Source organism: Stenella coeruleoalba, assembly GCF_951394435.1.
Source record: "Stenella coeruleoalba genome assembly, chromosome: 3".
NCBI lineage: Eukaryota > Metazoa > Chordata > Mammalia > Artiodactyla > Delphinidae > Stenella > Stenella coeruleoalba.
Genome location: NC_137148.1, coordinates 40,795,319 through 40,814,962, shown reverse-complemented (window position 1 = coordinate 40,814,962; position 19,644 = coordinate 40,795,319). Strand labels below are relative to the sequence as shown.

The 19,644-nt window shown below is 42.6% G+C and overlaps 1 protein-coding gene across 1 annotated transcript; it reads right to left on the bottom strand.

Moving 5' to 3' along the window:
- Positions 1–912: 912 nt before the first annotated feature.
- On the bottom strand, positions 913–7,783 carry FST (follistatin). Its single transcript, XM_079918898.1, has 6 exons — positions 7,286–7,783; positions 5,165–5,356; positions 4,520–4,738; positions 3,979–4,200; positions 3,043–3,273; positions 913–2,300 (listed from the first exon to the last, which is right to left on the bottom strand). Exons 1-6 carry the CDS (start codon positions 7,368–7,370, stop codon positions 2,218–2,220), a joined length of 1,032 nt encoding a protein of 343 aa, XP_079775024.1. The 5' UTR covers positions 7,371–7,783; the 3' UTR covers positions 913–2,217.
- Between the last annotated feature and the right edge of the window lie 11,861 nt (positions 7,784–19,644).

Here is a 19,644-nt window from a genome sequence, read left to right as displayed (position 1 = left end):
CCTCTTTTCCCCTTTTCTCTGGGAACCGGGAGTAGAGGGCTAATGAACCCAACAGGCTCCTAATCATTATACAAACTCTGCCCACCCAAGAGGCCCCTCTGCCTTCACCAAATTTCTCATTTGGTGACCACAGTTGAGAGCCAACAGTCTCCTACAGTCATTTTTAATAATTATTTATATTAAAGAGGGTTTTCACAAAAGGGATAAACTTTTGAAAAGAACTTGGGTCACAGTCTTTGAAAGAAAGAACATATTTGCTTAGCAATGTTTGCAATATTGACTGTTGTTTGCACTTGCCCTCCTACAGTCCCAATCCTCACTTCTTTGCATCTTGTACTTGATATTTTCTAATATACTTAGGCAATGAATTAGCACATGAATTGGAAACTTGTGATTATATAGTTAAGTATCACTATGTAGTACAATGTATTACAGGGACAAACAATTGATGCCCCAGATGCCAATCTGAGACTCTGATAGTGTGATTTGGCTGTCTAATGTAAACTGCAAAATATTAATACATGTCCTCTTACCTTGAAAGTGTCATTATTTACTCTCCATGAACCATGGACATCATTGTGGAAATCCACCCCTGCCCCACCCTCACTTCACCAAGTCTCTAGAATTCCAACACTATACTGCCTTTATTTCTGTAGTTGATATTCTGACTTCTAGGATGTGCTGTCATATATTAGTCCATTTTCACTTTTCCTTGTGATGTGCTTTGTTTTTTAAAGATCTAAGATCCACTGTATTTAGATGAGGAAAGATAAAGGGCACCTCTGGCTATGGACATGAGTTTGGAACAAGGATAGCTAAGATGGTGTTTTTAAAGAGGAAACTTTAGGCTTGGTACATTGCAGGGAAGAACATCTACAGTGTCCTCCAGGGCTGAGTGGTAGGTATGCCATCACTCCTAAAAAGGGGTGGCTGGACCTCAGATTCCTTCATCTTTTGAGCTCCACTGAGGTGATCTGTAATTTACCTTGGAGTTCCTACTGCCCTGACCACTTAATTTCAGTGATAATTCTATTTCTCAGCAAATGTATCATATACATTTTTACTCAAAAGCCCACATAACTTCTTTTACATCATCAGCAATTGAGACCATTGGCTTTTTAAAATTTTTTTATTTTTTCACTCATCATTTATTTACAAATACACATTATAACTTTTATATACATTGCACATTTACATGGTAGAAAAGTACAAAACTATATATTTAAATGAATTTATATTTAACTTGCCATGTTTGAAAATATAAAATTGCATCAGAAAAAAGTATTATGAAAAGCAAGAAACTTGAACTGATAAAGCTTTGATATAACTTTTCATGACACATTGGGTGAAAAGGACTAATTTAAAAGGTACAGCAGACTAGCTTAAAGGAAACACCTAACAAAAGGTTGAATGTGTAGCATTCCCCTTCCTTCAGGCTCCTGACACCCATATCACTCAATTTCTTTGGATCTGTAACATCTTAAAAGTACATTATTAGAAACCCAACATTGCTATCAGCCCCTCTCACAAATGTCTTCATCACAACAAGAGAACGGAAGTAGGAATTTCCTCAAAGATGTATCCTCTGTACCTTCTATCTGAGTCAGAGTTATAATGCCTTTTGGTCAGTCAAGATTCCTTGTAAACAAAACCCGAGGGATCACGTATGTACAGAACAGGCAGCAGAGAATCCAATAAATAAACATGACAGAAACTGACATGCAAGTTTGTTATAATGGAAAAGAGTCTAACAACAGTGAAATGAAGGGAGACAGATGAGTGAGTGAATAGTAAGGAATGGACTTAAATGGTTTACAAGGAAAAAAAAAAGCTTTTACTTTACAAGCAAGAGACCTCACAATAAATAACAACTGCTCTTCCTTTCACGAATAAATTTCTTCAAAAACAAGGTGTACAGTCAACCAGACATTTTATGTATAAATTATAAAACATGACACAGTATAAATAAATGTCTACAAGTCTCAACTATGGGCCTCATCCAGTAGACCTCACAATGACTGCCTCTCCGGGTCCAATGAGTAACAAGGTGGCCTGGGAGAGAGCTTTAGGACAAAGGTCCTTTATGTATAGTTTTCCCCCCAAATAAATAAGCATACACTTATTTACAGTATGGACAATATATTTTTTCTTTTTCTTTTTCTTTCTTTTTTTTTTTTTGCCCAAAGGCTGTGTCAACACTGAACATTGGTGGAGGGTTTACCACTCTAGAATGGAAGATATAGGAAAGCTGTAGTCCTGGTCTTCATCTTCCTCCTCTTCCTCGGTGTCTTCCGAAATGGCTAGATGGGGGAATACAGGGGAGCTGCTGTTTAAATATGGACAACAACAGCGCAGAAGCAGCTCAGTGTACGTTTTCAAAGCCCTCTGAAACAGCCATATTACAGCGTTGCATTTTTATGTGACTTGCAGTAAGATGCTTTTTTTTGTTTTGTTTTTGGCATCTGCTGTTATGCAATAAGTTTAAAAAAAAACTTAAAAAAAAACACCATTATCTATGAAGTCAAAAACTGCAGAAAGTTCTGAAGAATCAATGGCTCAGGTTTTACGGGCAGATTCCTGAAATTAGATAAAAAGCGCTCTTGTGTTCTAGGTATAACTGCTTTGGGTCCTTAATTCAGAGTTAGTAGAGGCAGCTGCACAAAGCAGCAGCCCCTGTGTGATAACAGAAAGCTGTCTTTGAAAAAGAAAAAAAAACAATCTTTGAAGCAGTTAGTTTAGATTCAAGTGTTAATAAAGCAAACAGCAAAGCACACTACTAAAGCAGAAGAAATTAGGGGCAAATGACTGGAAATAGGTTTTTAGAGGCGACCCCCTTGATGATCATCAGACAAATCCTAAAAGCCCAGAAACATTCCAGGCAGTTGTTCTGTGGATCGCCGAACTGCTGTTAAAATTTAGCAGCTACCTAACTTAAACAGAAGTGGGCTTATATGGGGAGGTTTTCGTGCTTTTTACGTCTCCATTCCCTAGGGCTTGCCTGGGAAAGCCTTAAATTGCAGCAAGGTTAGAAATTGCACTTACAGTTGCAAGATCCGGAGTGCTTCACTTCCAGCAGCACGCCTGAAGAGCAGGCCGCTTCCTTCATGGCACACTCGCTGGCGTAGGTGGCATTGTCACTGGCACAGACAGGCTCCTCAGACTTACTCTCAGGGCACAGCTCATCGCAGAGGGAACACCGGCCTCTGCCAACCTTGAAATCCCATAAACACTTTTTTCCACCAGTGCACTGGATATCCTCACAGGACTTTGCTTCTAGGATATAATACACCTGTGATGAGTAAATCCATTTCCCCCTTGCCCCCTTTCTCTAGTCTCCTATCCATAAATGTAAACATATAACATATCTTATTACTCACTCATGGGGGTAATGGAGATATTGTGCAAAAATGCTCTATAAATAAAACCAAAACACACACACACACACACACACACACACACACACACACACACACCCCAGTTTCCTACATACTATATTAGTACATGAAAATACTGTAGCATTTTTTTGGAACAGAATTTCACGGTATCCTTGAGTTAAATATGTATTTGATTATTTCCCACAAGTGGGATCTTTTAAAAAAAGAAAGAATTCTATCAGTTATCAGAATCTGATAACAGATTTTAGGAACTGTTAAGTAATTATTTCTTGCTTCCAGCAAGTCTAGCACTTAAAAAAAAGAGGTGTAAAATTGAGTGGTTTCTAAGGAGGAAAATTGTTTCCTGTGTCTTGCTGGCATTTCAATATATATGCCAATGTTTCCGGAAGACAATGGTTTTCTTAAGGAATGCTGTGGTCATGACAGTTTACCCAAACTGGAGAGTATTTCTCTCTTTGGTGAAGCTATGTGTTTGGGGAGGCTTTGGCCTTATTTATTGGTTAACCTCATAGTTTTAACACCAGTTCTAGCCTGTTTCTCTTTTTGTAGTTTTTCTTTTCCTTCCTCAATCCAGAATACCTACTGATACACTTTCCCTCATAGGCCAATCCAATAGACCTGCCCAGTAGGCAGGTAGCCTTTCTCAGGTGACAGGCGCTGGAGTAGGTTACTCCATCATTCCCACAGAGATACTGTTCAGAGGTGGGCTCTGGGCAAATGCGGTTACATGTCACACAGTAGGCATTATTAGTCTGGTCCACCACGCATGTGGAGCTGCCTGGACAGAAAACATCCCGACAGGTCTCTGAAACAAAGAGGGAAACACACATTAATAGGCATCTTCTGGTCCTTAGGGACCGAGCATTTGATAGTATCAAGGAAATCATGAAGCATCCAGCTTTCAGAAACGTACTCTGGGAGCCCTGTGGTTTTCAAAAGAAAACTATGATTCTAGGTTGGTCCTTCAGTGTTTTAACGAGTCTTCAGAAGTTAGAAAGGGTTCCTTTATTTGGTATCATCCTTATTATTATTAGGCTATCACTGCAGACTACACCATCCCCCAGGGGTCTTGCAGTGGGTCTATCTCAGGTAGAAAGCTGGGGGAGGGGCCGGGTAAGACCTACTTTTACATTTGCCCTGGTACTGGACTTCCAGTTCCGGCTGCTCTTTACATCTGGCCTTGAGGAGTGCACATTCGTTGCGGTAGGTTTTTCCGTCCAGCCCACAGACTGGGCCTTTCCAGGTGATGTTAGAACAATCTGGGGCGCAGACGCAGCGGGGTTTGTTCTTCTTGTTCATTCGGCATTTTTTCCCGGGCCCACAGTCCACGTTCTCGCACGTTTCTAGCAGTTGGAAAGATGCAGGGATTAAAACTGGGGCCAGGCACCATGCAGGTCAGCCAGGAGGGCTGCGGGTGCCTCGCGCAATCGTGCTTGCCAGCAGTCCGAGCCCAGGGGCTCTCACCCAGAAGTTGAGGAGGGGCAGGTGTGGGGGACAGTGGGCTGCATCCCATACCCAGATCTCTCTCAAAGTGCACGGGTTGGCTGGCTTCACCACCACATTTGGCTAAGAAGTCCGAGAACCTCTGTCGACCTTGTTTTGCCTGTAGTATGTGACACCCAAGATTAAACCCGGATGGCTTACCAGGGCTGGGGGTGGTTAGGTGGATCCCAGGAACAAAGGTCTCCCAGTCCCAAACCCCAGCTGGGCACTGGGAGGGTAAGACGCCCTCTACTGAGGGCCTACAAATTGGGGAGGAAGAGCCCTACCTTTACAGGGGATGCAGTTGGGGGCGCCCCCATTGAAAATCATCCACTTGAAGAGCGTGTTGTCATTTACGTCCTCTTCGGTCCATGAGGTGCTCAGGCGGCCGGTGCTGCAGCACTCCTCCTTGGTCAGTTCTGTCTTGTACAGGACCTGGCAGCGGCCGTTCTTTGCTTGGCGGAGCCAGCAGTTCCCAGCTGCGGGGAGACAGGGGCGGGGAGGTGGGCGAGTGAGCAGTGGCGGGGTAGGGGGAGAGAGGCGACGAGCCGGCAAGGGAAGGAGACCCGGCGGGGATGGGGAGGGAGTGAGCGTGGAGGAGGAGAGACGGGAGAGAAAAGCAGAAAAGCAGGAAACAAATCGGAGGGAGTGAAGGGGTGGAGAAAGAGGGGGAAAAAGCCAGATTGAAGAGGTGGGAGGTGGGCGAGGGGGAGGGAAGGCGAGAGCGAGAAGCCAGAGCGCCCCAGCCATATCAATGTCAGTTACCAGTGACCCAGACACAACACGTGCAGCTTGCATTGACTTTTACTAGACTGTTTACTTTTATTCGTCCCATTTCATAACCTGCAGCGACTCGAAGAGCAGATTAAAGAACCTGACAAAAACAGGATGCGACGGGTGTTTTTACATGTTGCATTCATGTAGGCGGTACGAGTATTATTTGTGACAGGGGTTAAGAAAGTAGGAGAACTTGAGAGAGAGAGAAAGAAAAAGAAAGGGGGAGACAGAGACCGAGACAGACAGACAGACACACACACAGACACACACACACACACACACACACAGACACACACACGCACACACACACACGAACAGATCAAGCAAAAGGCACTTGTGAAAAATGAAAGCAAAAAAGCAACCGGGCCCTGCCCGGCGCTGCCCCGCGCGGCCTCGAGGCGCAGCCCGCCCGACGGGCCGTTTTGCAATCCGCCAGACCCAGAGGACGCCCGCGGCCACCGCGATCTTTCGAAATCTCCCAGGGCTGCTTTCCCCGGCACCCCGGCAGCGCCTCGTCCCGAAAGGCGGGCAACTCAGAGTAGCGCGTCGCAGACGGCTAGGGACAGTGCCCGGGGGACAGTTTACAACACACACAAAATGTTAACGCTAAAGCCAGGAAAGTTACAAGACTGCCTCAAGAAAAGAGTAGGGGGGGAAACAAAAGGGGGGGGAACTTCCTACTGTTTCATGGTTTTATATACATGTATGTGTGTATACACACACCCCTATCTCATACCTACCAAGAAATCTTTGCAAGTAATTTCTCCCCCTTCCTCCTTTTTAATGTTCGGATTTTGGTCAGGAAGATTTCTCATGAATCATCCATATAACTTTAACAATAATTGGATCGCAAGCTGCTATTATTATTTTAAAAAATTCTGCCCAAAGACTAATTGAAAGAAACAAATCTAATTTTTAAAAGCTTTAGAAATTTGCATCTCAGAATTTAAATCAATTGTGGGCTCCTCACTGTTCTACAGAAAGTTAACAGTCAGAGGAATGAGGCAAAGGGGAAAAAACTGTAAACTACTCAAAAGAGTCCGGGGCAATAATTTTTTTTTTTTTTTGCAGGGTTGGGGGGAGGGGGTTGGAAGAAGCATCCACTAGGCAGAAAGCTACTTCCCTCTAAAATTTTCGGCACCCACATTTCCAAGTTTGGGCAAAGTTTCTGAAACCACGTCCCCCAGCCACCGAAGAAATTTCAGTATCTCCCCCTCCCCACCCAGTCATTTTTTTAAGGTATCCACAAGACATAGGAGGGAGGGAGGTTAGACTGCAAATGGGTCGACTGAAATCTCCAGGCTACTGATGCTTGTCCCCTTCCTCAGAGCCAAACAGGGGAGATAACATCTGAACTCATTATGTCCAGAACTTGGAGCATCTAACCCTACCTACTGAGAGAGACTCCAGCTCACCCCCTTTCCTTTTAAAGGATAACCGCGCTCCAAACTCGGCTTCAGGTCCTAAAGTGTCACTGCCTTTAGTTTTCCACTCCTCTCCATCCCGGACTCGCTAAGTTGGTCCAACATCTTCCGAGAGCAGCGTTGCTCAGAACAGACCCAGTGGAGACGACCGAAAAGTACAAACCCCTGCCCTGTGCCGAACCTCCCAGCGCATCCCCCCTTGCTTACCCTGGGCACTGCGGTCCTCCATGAACTGGCAGAGCAGCAGCAGCAGGAGGCAGAGCCCGCCGGGCTGGTGCCTGGGACGGACCATCCTGGGGGCAGGCGCGGGGCGAGGAGCGCGGCGGCGCGGGGAGCGGGCGCGGCGGCGGGTGGCTCGGGCAAGCGGCGCGCGTCACAGAGGCGAGCGGCGGAGGGCGCAGCGATCCCGGCGCAGCCCCGCGCTCGCCGCCGGCCGCCCGCGCGATTCAATGGACGTCAGAAGCCGGGCGCAGCCGCGCTTTAAATCTAGACGGGGGTCTCCGCGGTTTGCGGTGGGCGGTCTCCCAGTGTGTGGGGCAGTGGGAGGGCGGCTGCGAGCGAGGGTGTGCGCGGCTCCTTGGGGGTGGGGAGCTTCTAAAAGTTCAGTGTGAATCAGGTGACATTTCCCACCTTCTGGAAACCCTTCCCAATTATCTGGTGGAGGTGCCCGAAATCAAAGCTGCAGGAGGGGAATCGCCGAGTTCTTATTTGCGTAGGAGCGAGAGGGAGGGGGCAGGCGACCGGGGCGGGGGAGTGGGGAAGAACACCCACTTCAAGTCCTGCACGCCGCCGCTCGCTGGTAGCGCCGGCGCGCCGGGGGTGGCGTGTGTGTGTGTGTGCGTGTGTGTGTGCGTGTGTGTGTGTGTGTGTGTGTGAGAGAGAGAGAGAGAGAGAGAGAGAGAGAGAGTGAGTGAGTGTGTGTGTGTGTGTGTGTGTGTGTATGTGTGTCTGGTGGGGGCGCGCTGGGGGCTCTGGAGGCGGCGGCGGGCGGAGCGGAGCTGGGCGGCTGGGCGGGAGTTGGTCTCCGCACCGGCGCTCCTTCGCTCCAGGAAGACTTTGCAAAACGCCCGAAGAGCCCTGAGCTGCTGAAATATCCCGCTTGAGGTCGGGTCGCTGCCGTTTTAGGCCCCCGCAGTCTGGGCGCGGGACCCCGAGACGTTTTGTCTCTGGGTCTGCGCGTGCCGAGCGCTGCGGCCACCCGGAGCCCAGAGGTGTGGCTGGGAACCCCGGCCCCGGCACCTTCCACCCCGGCTGAGCCGGGCCGAAACGCGGCCCTGGGTCTCGACGAGTCAGAAGCGAACAAAAATGTTGAACACCTCAGCCCCGGCCTCTCCCCCCCCGTCACAGTCTCGACCCTCTCGTTTTCTTTTCTCCCCTTTCACTTCGCCGCTTCTGGAGTCGGAACCCGGAGCGGGGGCGCCGACGCAGGCGGTCTACCCCCCTTCCCCGGCTCGGAGGCTCCCCAGTTTCCGTCCTGTGTGTCTCCGTCTCTCCCAGTCTCCTTCTCAGCATCCCCCCCCCCTTTCCCTCTTTCCCTCTTTCCCTCTTTCCCTCTCTCTCCGTTCGCGGAATAAAAAAGATTGCAACATCGATAATGAACTTCTGTAGCCTCAGTTTATTAAGCACAGTGCCTGGCATTCTTCGCTGAAAGTTGGCGGGTCTCTCATTTATAACATTTTTGGCACCGCTGAATGAAACTGAGGAGGCGATATTTCCTTTTATATAAAACGATTACTTCACGGAAAATGCTATATTGTTTATTCCAAAGCTGCCTTTTAAATTTCTATTCTTTTCGCTTCTGGAGCCCGAAGGACAACAGACAGCGAAGTATGCAGACAAAATTCTTGGACATTCGCAGGTCACTGGGATTTGTTCTCCTACGGATTTCAAATCCGCCCCTCTTCACGCCCCCAACCTCCCCCCGCCAGATCGCCGCCCCCCACGCCTTCTCTCGTCCTCCCACCCCCCATCTTCCACCACCCCCTCCCACCCCCTCCACAACTGCAAATAACTCAGTGATAACAGATTTTTTTCCACCAACTGCAGGAGATAGTGCTAATCTTTTAATAAAAGATCCCATTACAATGGGATCTGTCTGGACAGACTATAATAGATCCCGAAATACAGCCGTGCTAATATTAGAAGACAGTTGTTTGGGTGCCTCTCAGACGGGCCCAAGCCCCCCTTTGAAAGTGGGCATGAATCACAAAGCCCCGCGGCCGCCGCACCTGCACCGCGCGCATTCGGTGCAGCAGGCTGGTAAAAACGGGTGACCTCGCCGCTGCTTTTCGCTTTATAATTACCGTCCTGAGGACGGGAGGGGAGGGGCGCGGGCGGTCGGGGCGGGGTGGCGCTGGCTTTTTGCTCACTTCAGACGGCTCTGGGGGCTCCACATCCTTCTTAATCTTTCGGATTTATTCTTCCTCTCTCTCTCTGTGTCTTCCCTCTTCTCTCTTTCCCTCCCGTCCGCCCAACCCTTCTCCTCTTTTCTCTTTGCCTCCCTCTTCCCCGACTCTGCTCGTACTCTCCCCCCTTCTCCCTCCCCTCTTGCTTTTCCACTCTTCCCTCCAATGCAGCATTAATGTAGAGTTGTTTAGTGCCCTCTAATGGCCGACGACATTAACAATTAATAGCAAACTGTCCCCTTTGCAGGAGCCGACACTCCATGGCAGAGTTCCAAAGTTGAATTTATTTCTTCTTTATTCAGGCAGATGGATATAGTGCTTATATAGTAATGTGCTGAGGGAAAGTTTGTTTTCTCCCTTTCAAATCCTCTTTCCCAGGGAAAACTTAGTTGAAGGAAAGGGGAAAGCTAACAATTATTGTTACTCGACCATTTTTTGGGGGGGGGGGCGGTATAGATTTGTCTTTTAATAGCAGCAAGAGACACAGCTTCTGTTTTATCAAAGTTTATCAAACGTGTATCTAGGGTTGGAAAATAAATTCAATATTCTAAATACACAAATTATCTTAGATGGTAGGTGGTTGGATTTCGTGGCAGTGTTACCAATAGCCATTAAACATTTTAAGACCCAAATGTGATTATATGATTTTATATTGTCCCCAGTTTAAATACATTTATTGGTCCTGAGTCTTCTGTAGCCTCTGGAAGCTGAAATTTCTCACTTTAGGACCATACAAAACATTTAAATTTTGCTCATGCCTGGTTGTATATGAAGTCATCTTGCCTAGAGGAACGTGGGGTCATATATTAATGCATAGTTTATTTTCTCAATACTTTTGGGAAGATTGTTTTAAAGACCATAAAATCCTCATATTTTATAACCATATAGCAATGAAAATAGTGATGTAACCTGCATGTTCTCATTATGGTTTAACTTATTCATTTGCATGTGCACTTAGAATATAGTGATATAAGAAGAGCATACCCTATATGACTTTGAGGGGCGTGGGGGGAGAGTGGTCCATGTGGCTAAATGAAAATTAGAATAAAGGCAATTTTGAGGGTTTAATCAAAAGAATATTTTATCTGGACTTTTGAGTTTTTGGTTTATTCAGATAGTTATTTTAGTTTGTGTATATAGAAACAACTCATGTCACAGAACTTTCTGAATTAACTTAATCCAAGGTATGACCACACAATTCCAGGATGATGGGTAAAAAGTAGAAATTCTGTTGCTATTTTATTATCTGTCTACATAATGCCAAGTGCTCAGACCAGTCATTTGACTAAATTGACTGCATTGACTAGTTGCTTTGGCATCATGTGATTTTCTAGGCTAGGCCAAAGCAGACACAGTAGCTCTCATTGTAAAAATGCCACCACTCACAGGAGTGACCCAGAGTACCAGAGGAGTACCAGAGGCAGACCCAATACAGGATTACTTTTCTCTGCAGAGAGGGTGGCTCTAAGGGGTCAGGGTTGAGGTCACAGGCAAACACAATGTGGAAAACATAAGTGCTGTGTTGCTTTTGCCTTTGTGAATAAGCAGTTTGGTGTTTGTTTAGTGATACAAGCTCATCCTGTTTTTCAGCTGCACCTTGGATAGTATTGATCTGTTTGGGAAAATGTCTGCCCTGAATCGGCACAGATCAGTCATCAGGATTCTTGTTGGCCTGGCTTGTTTTCTGACCAATTGGAGGAAATGAGACACAGGTCAATATTGGTCTCATATGGGCCTCCTGTGAGCATCAGCAAGAGATCCATCCCATTTCTGGGGTATGAAGTGGTATCACACCTGTTCAGTGACATCACAGAAAAACAGCTGCTATTTCTTTTACTGTTTTATCTCCTGTAAATGTTAAATATTGGGTTTGTAGATGTATAAATGTCAAGGGGACATTTTAAAATAAAAATGCCTTCTTTCAGTTTTGTTGTATGCTTCCAAGTTGGACTTCTTATTTTTTTCTTTCTGCTCTGCCAAAAAAGTAAATGTAAATTATGAGAAACACAATAGGACCACTTTGTAACTGACTTTCTGGGCAGCACACAAAAGGACTGCTGTTCTCTGATTGTTTTTTTGTCAGCTTCAAAAGCTATCTTCCTTCTAAAGTTTATAAATTTAAAATATTAGAGTTTAGCAAATGATTCAATCTAGCTCCCAAGATACCTATTTGAAATCATATGAAATTGTTGTTTGAACCAGAACTGACCTGGTTAAATTTTAGTCCCTAAAAAAAGAATATGGAAAGGGTGGGTGAGGTTACATATGGACAATTTGGAAGTCAGGAAGTGAGTAGCTTTTACTTTTTTGCCTTAAAATTAAATGTCAAACTTTTTTGAAGTTAGGTATTTTCCAAAATGATACTAAGATTTCAAATGCAAACAATCAATCTTGATTAAGCGACAGAATTTAAGCACTGGAGAAATACGCTGAAGTGTTTTTAAAATCAGATTTTGTTCTTCTAGGTACAAAACCGGTTACTTAATGCGTCATAGTCTTTGGTGTTGTGTAACTTCATGGGCTAGATGAGGATTGTGTGGGGGGTAATAGTTCTGTATTGGCTGAATTGTTGCAGAACTAAAAAGTTAAGAAATGTGAGTACATAAAAGCAATGTTTATCCAAGAGGTCCAAACCATCAGGTAATTACGTTTTTAAAAATGTCATTAGAATATATGTCTTTTTAAAATATAGTACTAAGAAAACAATCAATTGATTACCTGAATTTTTCTCGTTTCAATGGTGCTTTTATGTTATATAGAGTCAGTCAATCATGGACAGCCCTTTTCTTTTTCTTTTTTAAAAATTTATTTATTTGTTTTTGGCTGTATTGGGTCTCTGTTGCTGCGCGTGGGCTTTCTCTAGTTGCAGTGAGCGGGGGCTACTCTTAGTTGAGGTGCACAGGCTTCTCGTTGTGGTGTCTTCTCTTGTTGAGGAGCACGGGCTCTAGGCACATGGGCTTCAGTAGTTGTGGCACATGGGCTTAGTTGCTCAACGGCATGTGGGATCCTCCTGGACCAGGGATCAAACCCATGTCCCCTGCATTGGCAGGTGATTCTTAACTACTGTGCCACCAGGGAAGTCCCTATAGATTTTTAATTAATCATCTTTCCTGAAAGGGGAATTCATTCCAAATCTAATTTGTACTTTGCCTTTGCACTTTATAAGTGTGGATCTATTTCTGGGTTCTCTGCTTTGTTCCACTGATCTATTTGTTGATCCTATGTCAGTCTCACATTGTCTTGACTACTGGGACTTTATAGTAAGTAAGGAAGTCAGGTAGTGTAATTCCTCCAACTTTATTCTTTTTCAAGATTGCTTTGGATATTCTAGTTGCATTTCCATGTAAATTTTAGAATCCACTTGTTGAATTCTATAAATACACACAAAAAGCTTGATGGGATTATGATTGGGACAGATCAATTTGGGGATAATTGAACTTTTAAGGATATTGAGTCTTCAAAACCATGAACATGGTATATCTTTCCATTTACTTAGGTTTTGTTTAATTTCTCTCAACTGTGGTGTGTAGATCCATTTTGTATTTTAACTGTCATTGAAAAACTTGCTGAAGTAGGATAATAAATGCAGTTTCCAGCTCTTTATCTCAGAGGAACTCGATGAGTTATAAAGATTCCCTGGTGCAGGATTATGTTTTCATACTTCCTAAGGCTGATTATCTATGGTCAGTCAAAAAGAATGTATTGAACACACTTTTCAGGAGTGGTGTGCTAACTCATCAAAATCTCTTGCATGCATTCTTTTGTTGTTTCTTTCAGACCACAGATAGTCCTTTGAATGAATAATTTCTGTCACCATGAAATTTATACCCAGTGAGAGTTTAAAATTATCCTTTGTTGGTTAGTGTTTTGTTGAGTAGTATTTCATAATTTTCATGTGACTAGGTTCCTACTCAAAACAATCCATCATCATGCTTAAGTTTTGAGAGGTAGAAATATGTAGTTCCCATTGTGCCAACATTTAGGTGGCAGTTACTTTCTGCTTGTGTTCTTTACTGGAGAGTTATGTCATCTTTTCGTTTGTCATTGCTCTCCCTGATTCATTCATCCTCCCTGTGGTTTCCTTTCCTCTTATAACTCATTTTCCATCCACCAGAAGGATTAGCACTATAACCCAAAACTGTACCTTTTGCAGCATATATTGGCTTATTTTTTTCATGTAAATGCTACATTCAAAAGTAAACTATACTTTGTATTGTTTATCCAACAGTACTATTAAATATTTAACAATGGGTTGAGGTCAAATGATGATGACACAACATGTGGAAATACAGAACAGATGATGCATTAAGTGTTGAAATAAATTATTTCAACACATGGCGAGCCTTGCTCTTTTTTTGGACTAGAATAGGAATATGTATATTATGAAGACTAGTAGATGAATGACTTAGAGGTAGTTTTGGTCAGTGTGTGCTTAATCTCCAATAAATAGTCATTCTTTTAGCAATATAAAATTGTTAGTATGTATAGGAGGCTCATTTATTTGGTTTTCCAATACATTAGTTAAATGATTCTTCTGAACTGGCCTCAGTGTGATTTCCTCGCAAATAAGTATATGAAAATCATCAAGAGGAACCATGTGTTAATGGCTCACATGCTGGGCAGATGGAAACATACTGGAGAAGAACTATTTAGTTGAGATCATTTTGGCCCCAAGACTTCTAATCTTTGCTTTAATAGAAAACATTGCTTTGGCCAGCCAAATGACACAACCATCACACTGTCAACATTTTCATCTTTGCCAGAGCACCAGATTTCCTGAAGAAACCTTTAAGCAATGATTCCTAACTTTTTCTTATTTGCAGTCCATCTGAGAAGCTGTTGAAAGATATGAACCATCTCCCCAGAATAGTGCACAGACACAAATACATATACACCTGCACAAAGTTTTACATTCATTTTTAGGAAGGTCTTAAGCATTTTGAAATCCATGCATGGATCCTTACAGGGTTCCATGGACCCCTGATCAAGACCCCTGATTCTGAAAGATACAATTGCTAGGTGTTCCGATTATTCTGCCAATACACTCCAATCTGTGTACTTGCTTTGTAAGAACCATTCAGATCTCAGTTAGAGTGTCCTCCCTGGAATAATTCCATATATTAGTGTGTTTTACAAAATTAACCAGTGTCACCAATAGAGCAATTGTCTTGAGAGAGTTCAAAACACACACCCACACCAACACACACATACACACACACACACACTGGTATGCATCTATCTATTATTTTGTCCTTTAATAATAGCTACCATGTATTGAGTATGTATTCCATGCCAGGAGCATGAAATATATCATCTCTATTTTCTTAGCTTCTTTTCCAGATAGATATTATTATCACCATTTCCTAGATCTCTCCACAAAACTGGACAATGCTGAGCCAGGAAAATTTTATAGCCTAGCATTTAGGAAGGGATTGTACTTTAAGCATTCCAGGGGGTAATGAGCAAAAGAAACAGCTCTGTAATTACTACTATATTCTAAACAACATAACATACTTTTACAGATAATGTTTTTCTACTGTTATGCATAAAATCTGCAGTTTTGAGGCACACAAAATATGCTAGCACAAATAGCCCGTAGTCTTTCTGTGGCTTAATTTTCAACGTAATTTCAATAAATATTTATTAAATATCTATGATATTCTCCAGACTCTGTGATAGAGATAGAGAAGGAAACAAGGCAAATCTAATTGCAGCTTTCTTAGAACTTTTGAGATAACAGAGAAGGCAGATATTAAATAAGTCCATATAATAAACTGTGATGAGGATGGCCAGGTAAGGTCTTCCTAATGAAGTGACATTTAGCTGAGACCTTATGTTTGAGAGTTAACCAGAAGAAGGTGGTGCTTGGAGAGATGGTGGAAGAGTATTTGTGAAGCCCAGGAGGCAAAAGAGAAATCATTTGAGGAACCAAAAGATGTTTAGTAATGACCAAAGCACTTACTTTGAGAGGAAAAGTGGAAACTGAGTAATGGGAGAAGTTGATGGTGCAGATTATATAAGCTCTTATAAAAACCATGGGTTCATTGGTTTTCCAGAGGAAATCCATGGGAATATTATAATTGGGGGGGGCATGAGCCATTTTTCACTTAGAAATTCTCTCTTTGCCTGAACTGTGGAGATAGATTTGCAAGGCGCTAGCATTGGTGAAAGGCTATCTTTTAGGATGCCATCCCAGTAGCAGAACTCTAGCGGGGGTGACACTTGGGTTGAAGAGGAGGATAGATTCAAGAGACAAGAGGTAGAATTGATAGGTTCTGTTGATTGATTGAATGAGGGGGAAGAGGGAAAAGGAGGAGACGAGGATGGCTCTTGGGTTTCTGGTATGAATAAGTGAGTGGGTGGTGGTATTATTTCCTGAGGTAAACAATAACAGAGGAAGAGCAGGTTTCTGTTTGGGACTTGTCTTTAAGGAGCCTGTGGGAATTCAAGAAATTCTGAATGCCTTGAATTGCCAGGGTCATCTTTATGAATAAATCTATTACAGTTAACACAAGACAGTCTTCTTTTCTGACCCTGGAAGCAGGCACATCTACCTAGATATGACCAGTTACAACCAAGAATACAAAACACTTTGGGATGAACTAACCAAACAAATGAATGAGAATGGGTGGTTGTTTCATAAACCAGTTCCAAGAAAATATTCCCCCATGTACTTTCTAAGCACTAACTTTAAAGTATAGCAGCAACTCAATATATAAAACTTACATGAGGATAGGATGAAAGGGGCCCAAGCACTCTCTTAAGATATACAACCATGTGGGAATCTTTGTCTTGTGTAAACCGATTCCAGTCTCTAGAAGGCATTGCCATTCAGGATCTAGTTCCTGGAGAGGGGAAGGAATGAGTAGAAGATGAGCAATCCATCTTCAGCTACCTTGGACGTTTATTCATACATTAAACAATATTTATTTCGTAAACAGAATTAATTGAGTACAACTGAGTAACGATTGATAGCAAAACCATTAGATGAATGACTGATGGGGAATTGACATTTATGTCGATATGTGTATATCCTCACCAATATTTGGGTTGTTTCCAGTCTAGCTATTATAATACTGCTGTGAACATACTCATACAAGTTTTTGTGTGTCATATGTTTTCATTTACCTTGAGTACCTAGGAATATCACATATAAATATACTTAGAAGTGGGACTTTCCTGGAGGTCCAGTGTTTAAGAATCAATGCTTCCACTGCAGGGGACACTGGTGTGGCCAAAACAAAACAAAACAAACAAAATGTATACATAGAAGTGAAATTACTGGATCATAAGATAACTGCATGTTAAACTTTTTGAGATACTACCAAATTGTTTTCCAAACAGTACTTTGTCATATCATTTTATATTTCACCAGCAAAGTATGAGTGTTCTAATTTCTCCACATTTTTGCCAATACTTGTTATTAACTGTCTTTTTGATTATAGCCATCTTAATAGATGTGAAGTGGTAGCTCATGTTTTTTTTTTCCAAAAGTAATAAATTCTACTTGAAGCTAAATCATATAAAGAGATTTTGTAATAAGGAAACAAATGACAGAAGCCTGTACATTTCAAGTAAAGAAATTCAAACGCACAGCAGAGAACTTTTGTACTCATGCATGCAACTGAGGAAAGTAGCTTATAGAACCTGCAGCACAACATAAATGATCAATTAAGGAAGAGAACACATTTCCCAGGTAGGGTGAAAAACTGTGAGATTACAAGAAGACAGCTCCCCATCAACACAGACAGATCTAAGTCTTGCTACTAAACCACTGGGTGGAATGGGGGGAGAGAGGGGAAGAGTAAATTTCCAAAGCTGAAGGTCATTTGATTTTGTCTCTAAGGCATAATTCCTCATGTCCTGCTTCTCTCTCTTTGTGGCTTTGAGTCACGCTTTCCAATTCAGTTTTAACATTACGTTAATTTAATTTTTTATTTTGTGATTTTTAACTTAAATTTTTATTTTATAATTTTCATGGTGCCATGAAAATCTTGATTTCTTATATCATTAGTAAATCACTTAATCTCCTTTTTCTATGTTTTAAAGGATATGGTTTCAAAACCTTGCTTTTTAATGTTATAAAAGATTTTAAAACCTTTTTAAAAAATGTTTTCTCTCAGAATTTGTTCTTTAGATTTTGGCCTTCTTTGTGGAGAGAAAGTTCTTTTTCATCAGGCTGCATTTGGAAAAAAGAAGAGAGAATTTACTGAAGCAGAAACACAAGGGAAGGGTAATGGTATGTCTTGGTAACTTAGCAAAACACAAAACTTTTTTTTTTCCCTGAGTACAAAAGTAATAAAGAACATTTGGAAAATACAGTAAAGGAGAAAATTGAAATCATGTGTTTCCTTACCATCCAGATAATGATTATTAATGCTTTGGTGTATATTCATCCAGATTTTTTTCTATGTATAAAAGCAACGATTCAGAGGAGCACCAATACCAGTCCATTTGGGCAAGCAGAACCGCGCCAACAAAGATGTAGGTATTCTGGAAATATTTCTTACTTTTCAGGATTCCTGCCAACATGCAGAGTCTATCTCTGGGAAGGAAGACTGGTAGGATGTAGACAGGGTTCAGGGTTCTCAGCTTGCAGATTGAGTTTCAAGCAAGGTTCCAGATCTCTTTGCCAAGGAAGAAGATACAGGGGACTGGATGCAAGGCTCCTGGGTCCAGGGAAACTGACCTGTTGCCAAGCTTTTTAAGAATGGTAGGGTTATGGCTACTCTGTACCTCTTTTTCCTGTTAGGACTATCTCAGGAAAGGGGATAGACTTGGCTTCTATTGAAGGAGCTCATCAGAGGCTCTGACACCTTGGGTTCTGAGGAAGACAAAGGCAGGCAATGAAGGCAAAGACTAACATTGTGCAGGTTGAAAATGAGTCTTATTTCTCATTATAATACACATTTTCTGAAAGAAGAAATCTTTAAAAATATGTTTTAATATGGTATCTTTTTTCTTGGCTCAAGCCACTAGTGGGCTTAGTTGAATATTTAAAAGTAACATAGAGCTTGCTCATAGAGTATATTATGTTAATGAAAAATTTAATGGAAGAAGCAGAAAATTGTATTGCGTTATGGAAAGCAATTAGGGATATTCGAGAAATGTGTATTCTTGTTGCCCTTACAATAGCTAGACAGCTTTTAGCTTTCAGCCAAAGTTTTTTTTTTTTCCTAGAAAGTTTTAATAAGATACAAGCTATACATCAGTAGAGTGCTTGGTCCAATCGTGCGTTTTCAATAAATATTAAACACTAACAACAACTGTGAAGTTTCCTGTGTTATGTCCATCCCAGAAAGGACTTCTTCAGCAGAGCTACAGTTTAAGGATAGTCTGGGGCTGCAAGAAAGAGAGACGTAGAAACTTTGCCCACAGTCCAATCCCACACACCAATGTGTCAGAACAAAAAGATCAGTATATGGTGGTAACTTCTGCGGTCCTCCCAGCACACTGCGATGCCTTTTCTTGCTATTGGCCCTTTATGAATAAGGAGTTGAATCAGCCTGTGATAAGGCAACTGAGAAGCGCTGGCATTTTGAAAAGGATAACCTGTGAGTATGGTCTTGGGTTTTACTTACATATTTACATCTCCCCAGGTCTAGCTGCAACTTGAGAAGAAGCTGGAAATAAGGAGATAAGTATTCTTTGGCCCAAATGAAGGGCAGAAGTCAGTTTCCCCTCTGATCTGCAGTCTGGATCTCGTATCTGTGAGCTGAATCTCTATTGCATGAGGGACGAGTGCAGATTGTGCAACAGAGGGTCCCTGTGTGCATCTGACAGGAGAAGTTTGTTCTGAGTGTCATAGTGTTGTTTTCATCTTGATAGACTAGTACAGTCTGGGTGAAATGGTAGGGGAGGGTGCTGGGGAAAGGAGAAATGCCCAGGTAGCTGAACAATGAAAGCTTATATGCTACACGGACAGAAAGGAAAGGGAGAACACAGATGGCTCAGTGAAACCACTGGTTAGCAGAGGCAATGAGAATGCAGAGTGCGGATTTCAGGAAGGATAACATTTGTGAAGGCTGAATATAATCAAGGGGATCAGAGCCATATACTGGAAAAGTGATGGGAAATACAGTAATACGTCCATTAACCGCAGCACCATCACCATCAATCATCTTTAGTCTATGATGAGAATTCAAAACTCAAGAGAGGCTT

Coding starts and splice junctions, on each gene's coding strand:
- FST (XM_079918898.1), bottom strand. CDS start 7,370: ATGGTCCGTCCCAGGCACCAGCCCGGCGGGCTCTGCCTCCTGCTGCTG. Junction 4,201..4,519: donor GTACCAGGGCAAATGTAAAA/GTAGGTCTTACC, acceptor TCTTTGTTTCAG/AGACCTGTCGGGATGTTTTC. Junction 2,301..3,042: donor GCACTCCGGATCTTGCAACT/GTAAGTGCAATT, acceptor TCCCCCATCTAG/CCATTTCGGAAGACACCGAG.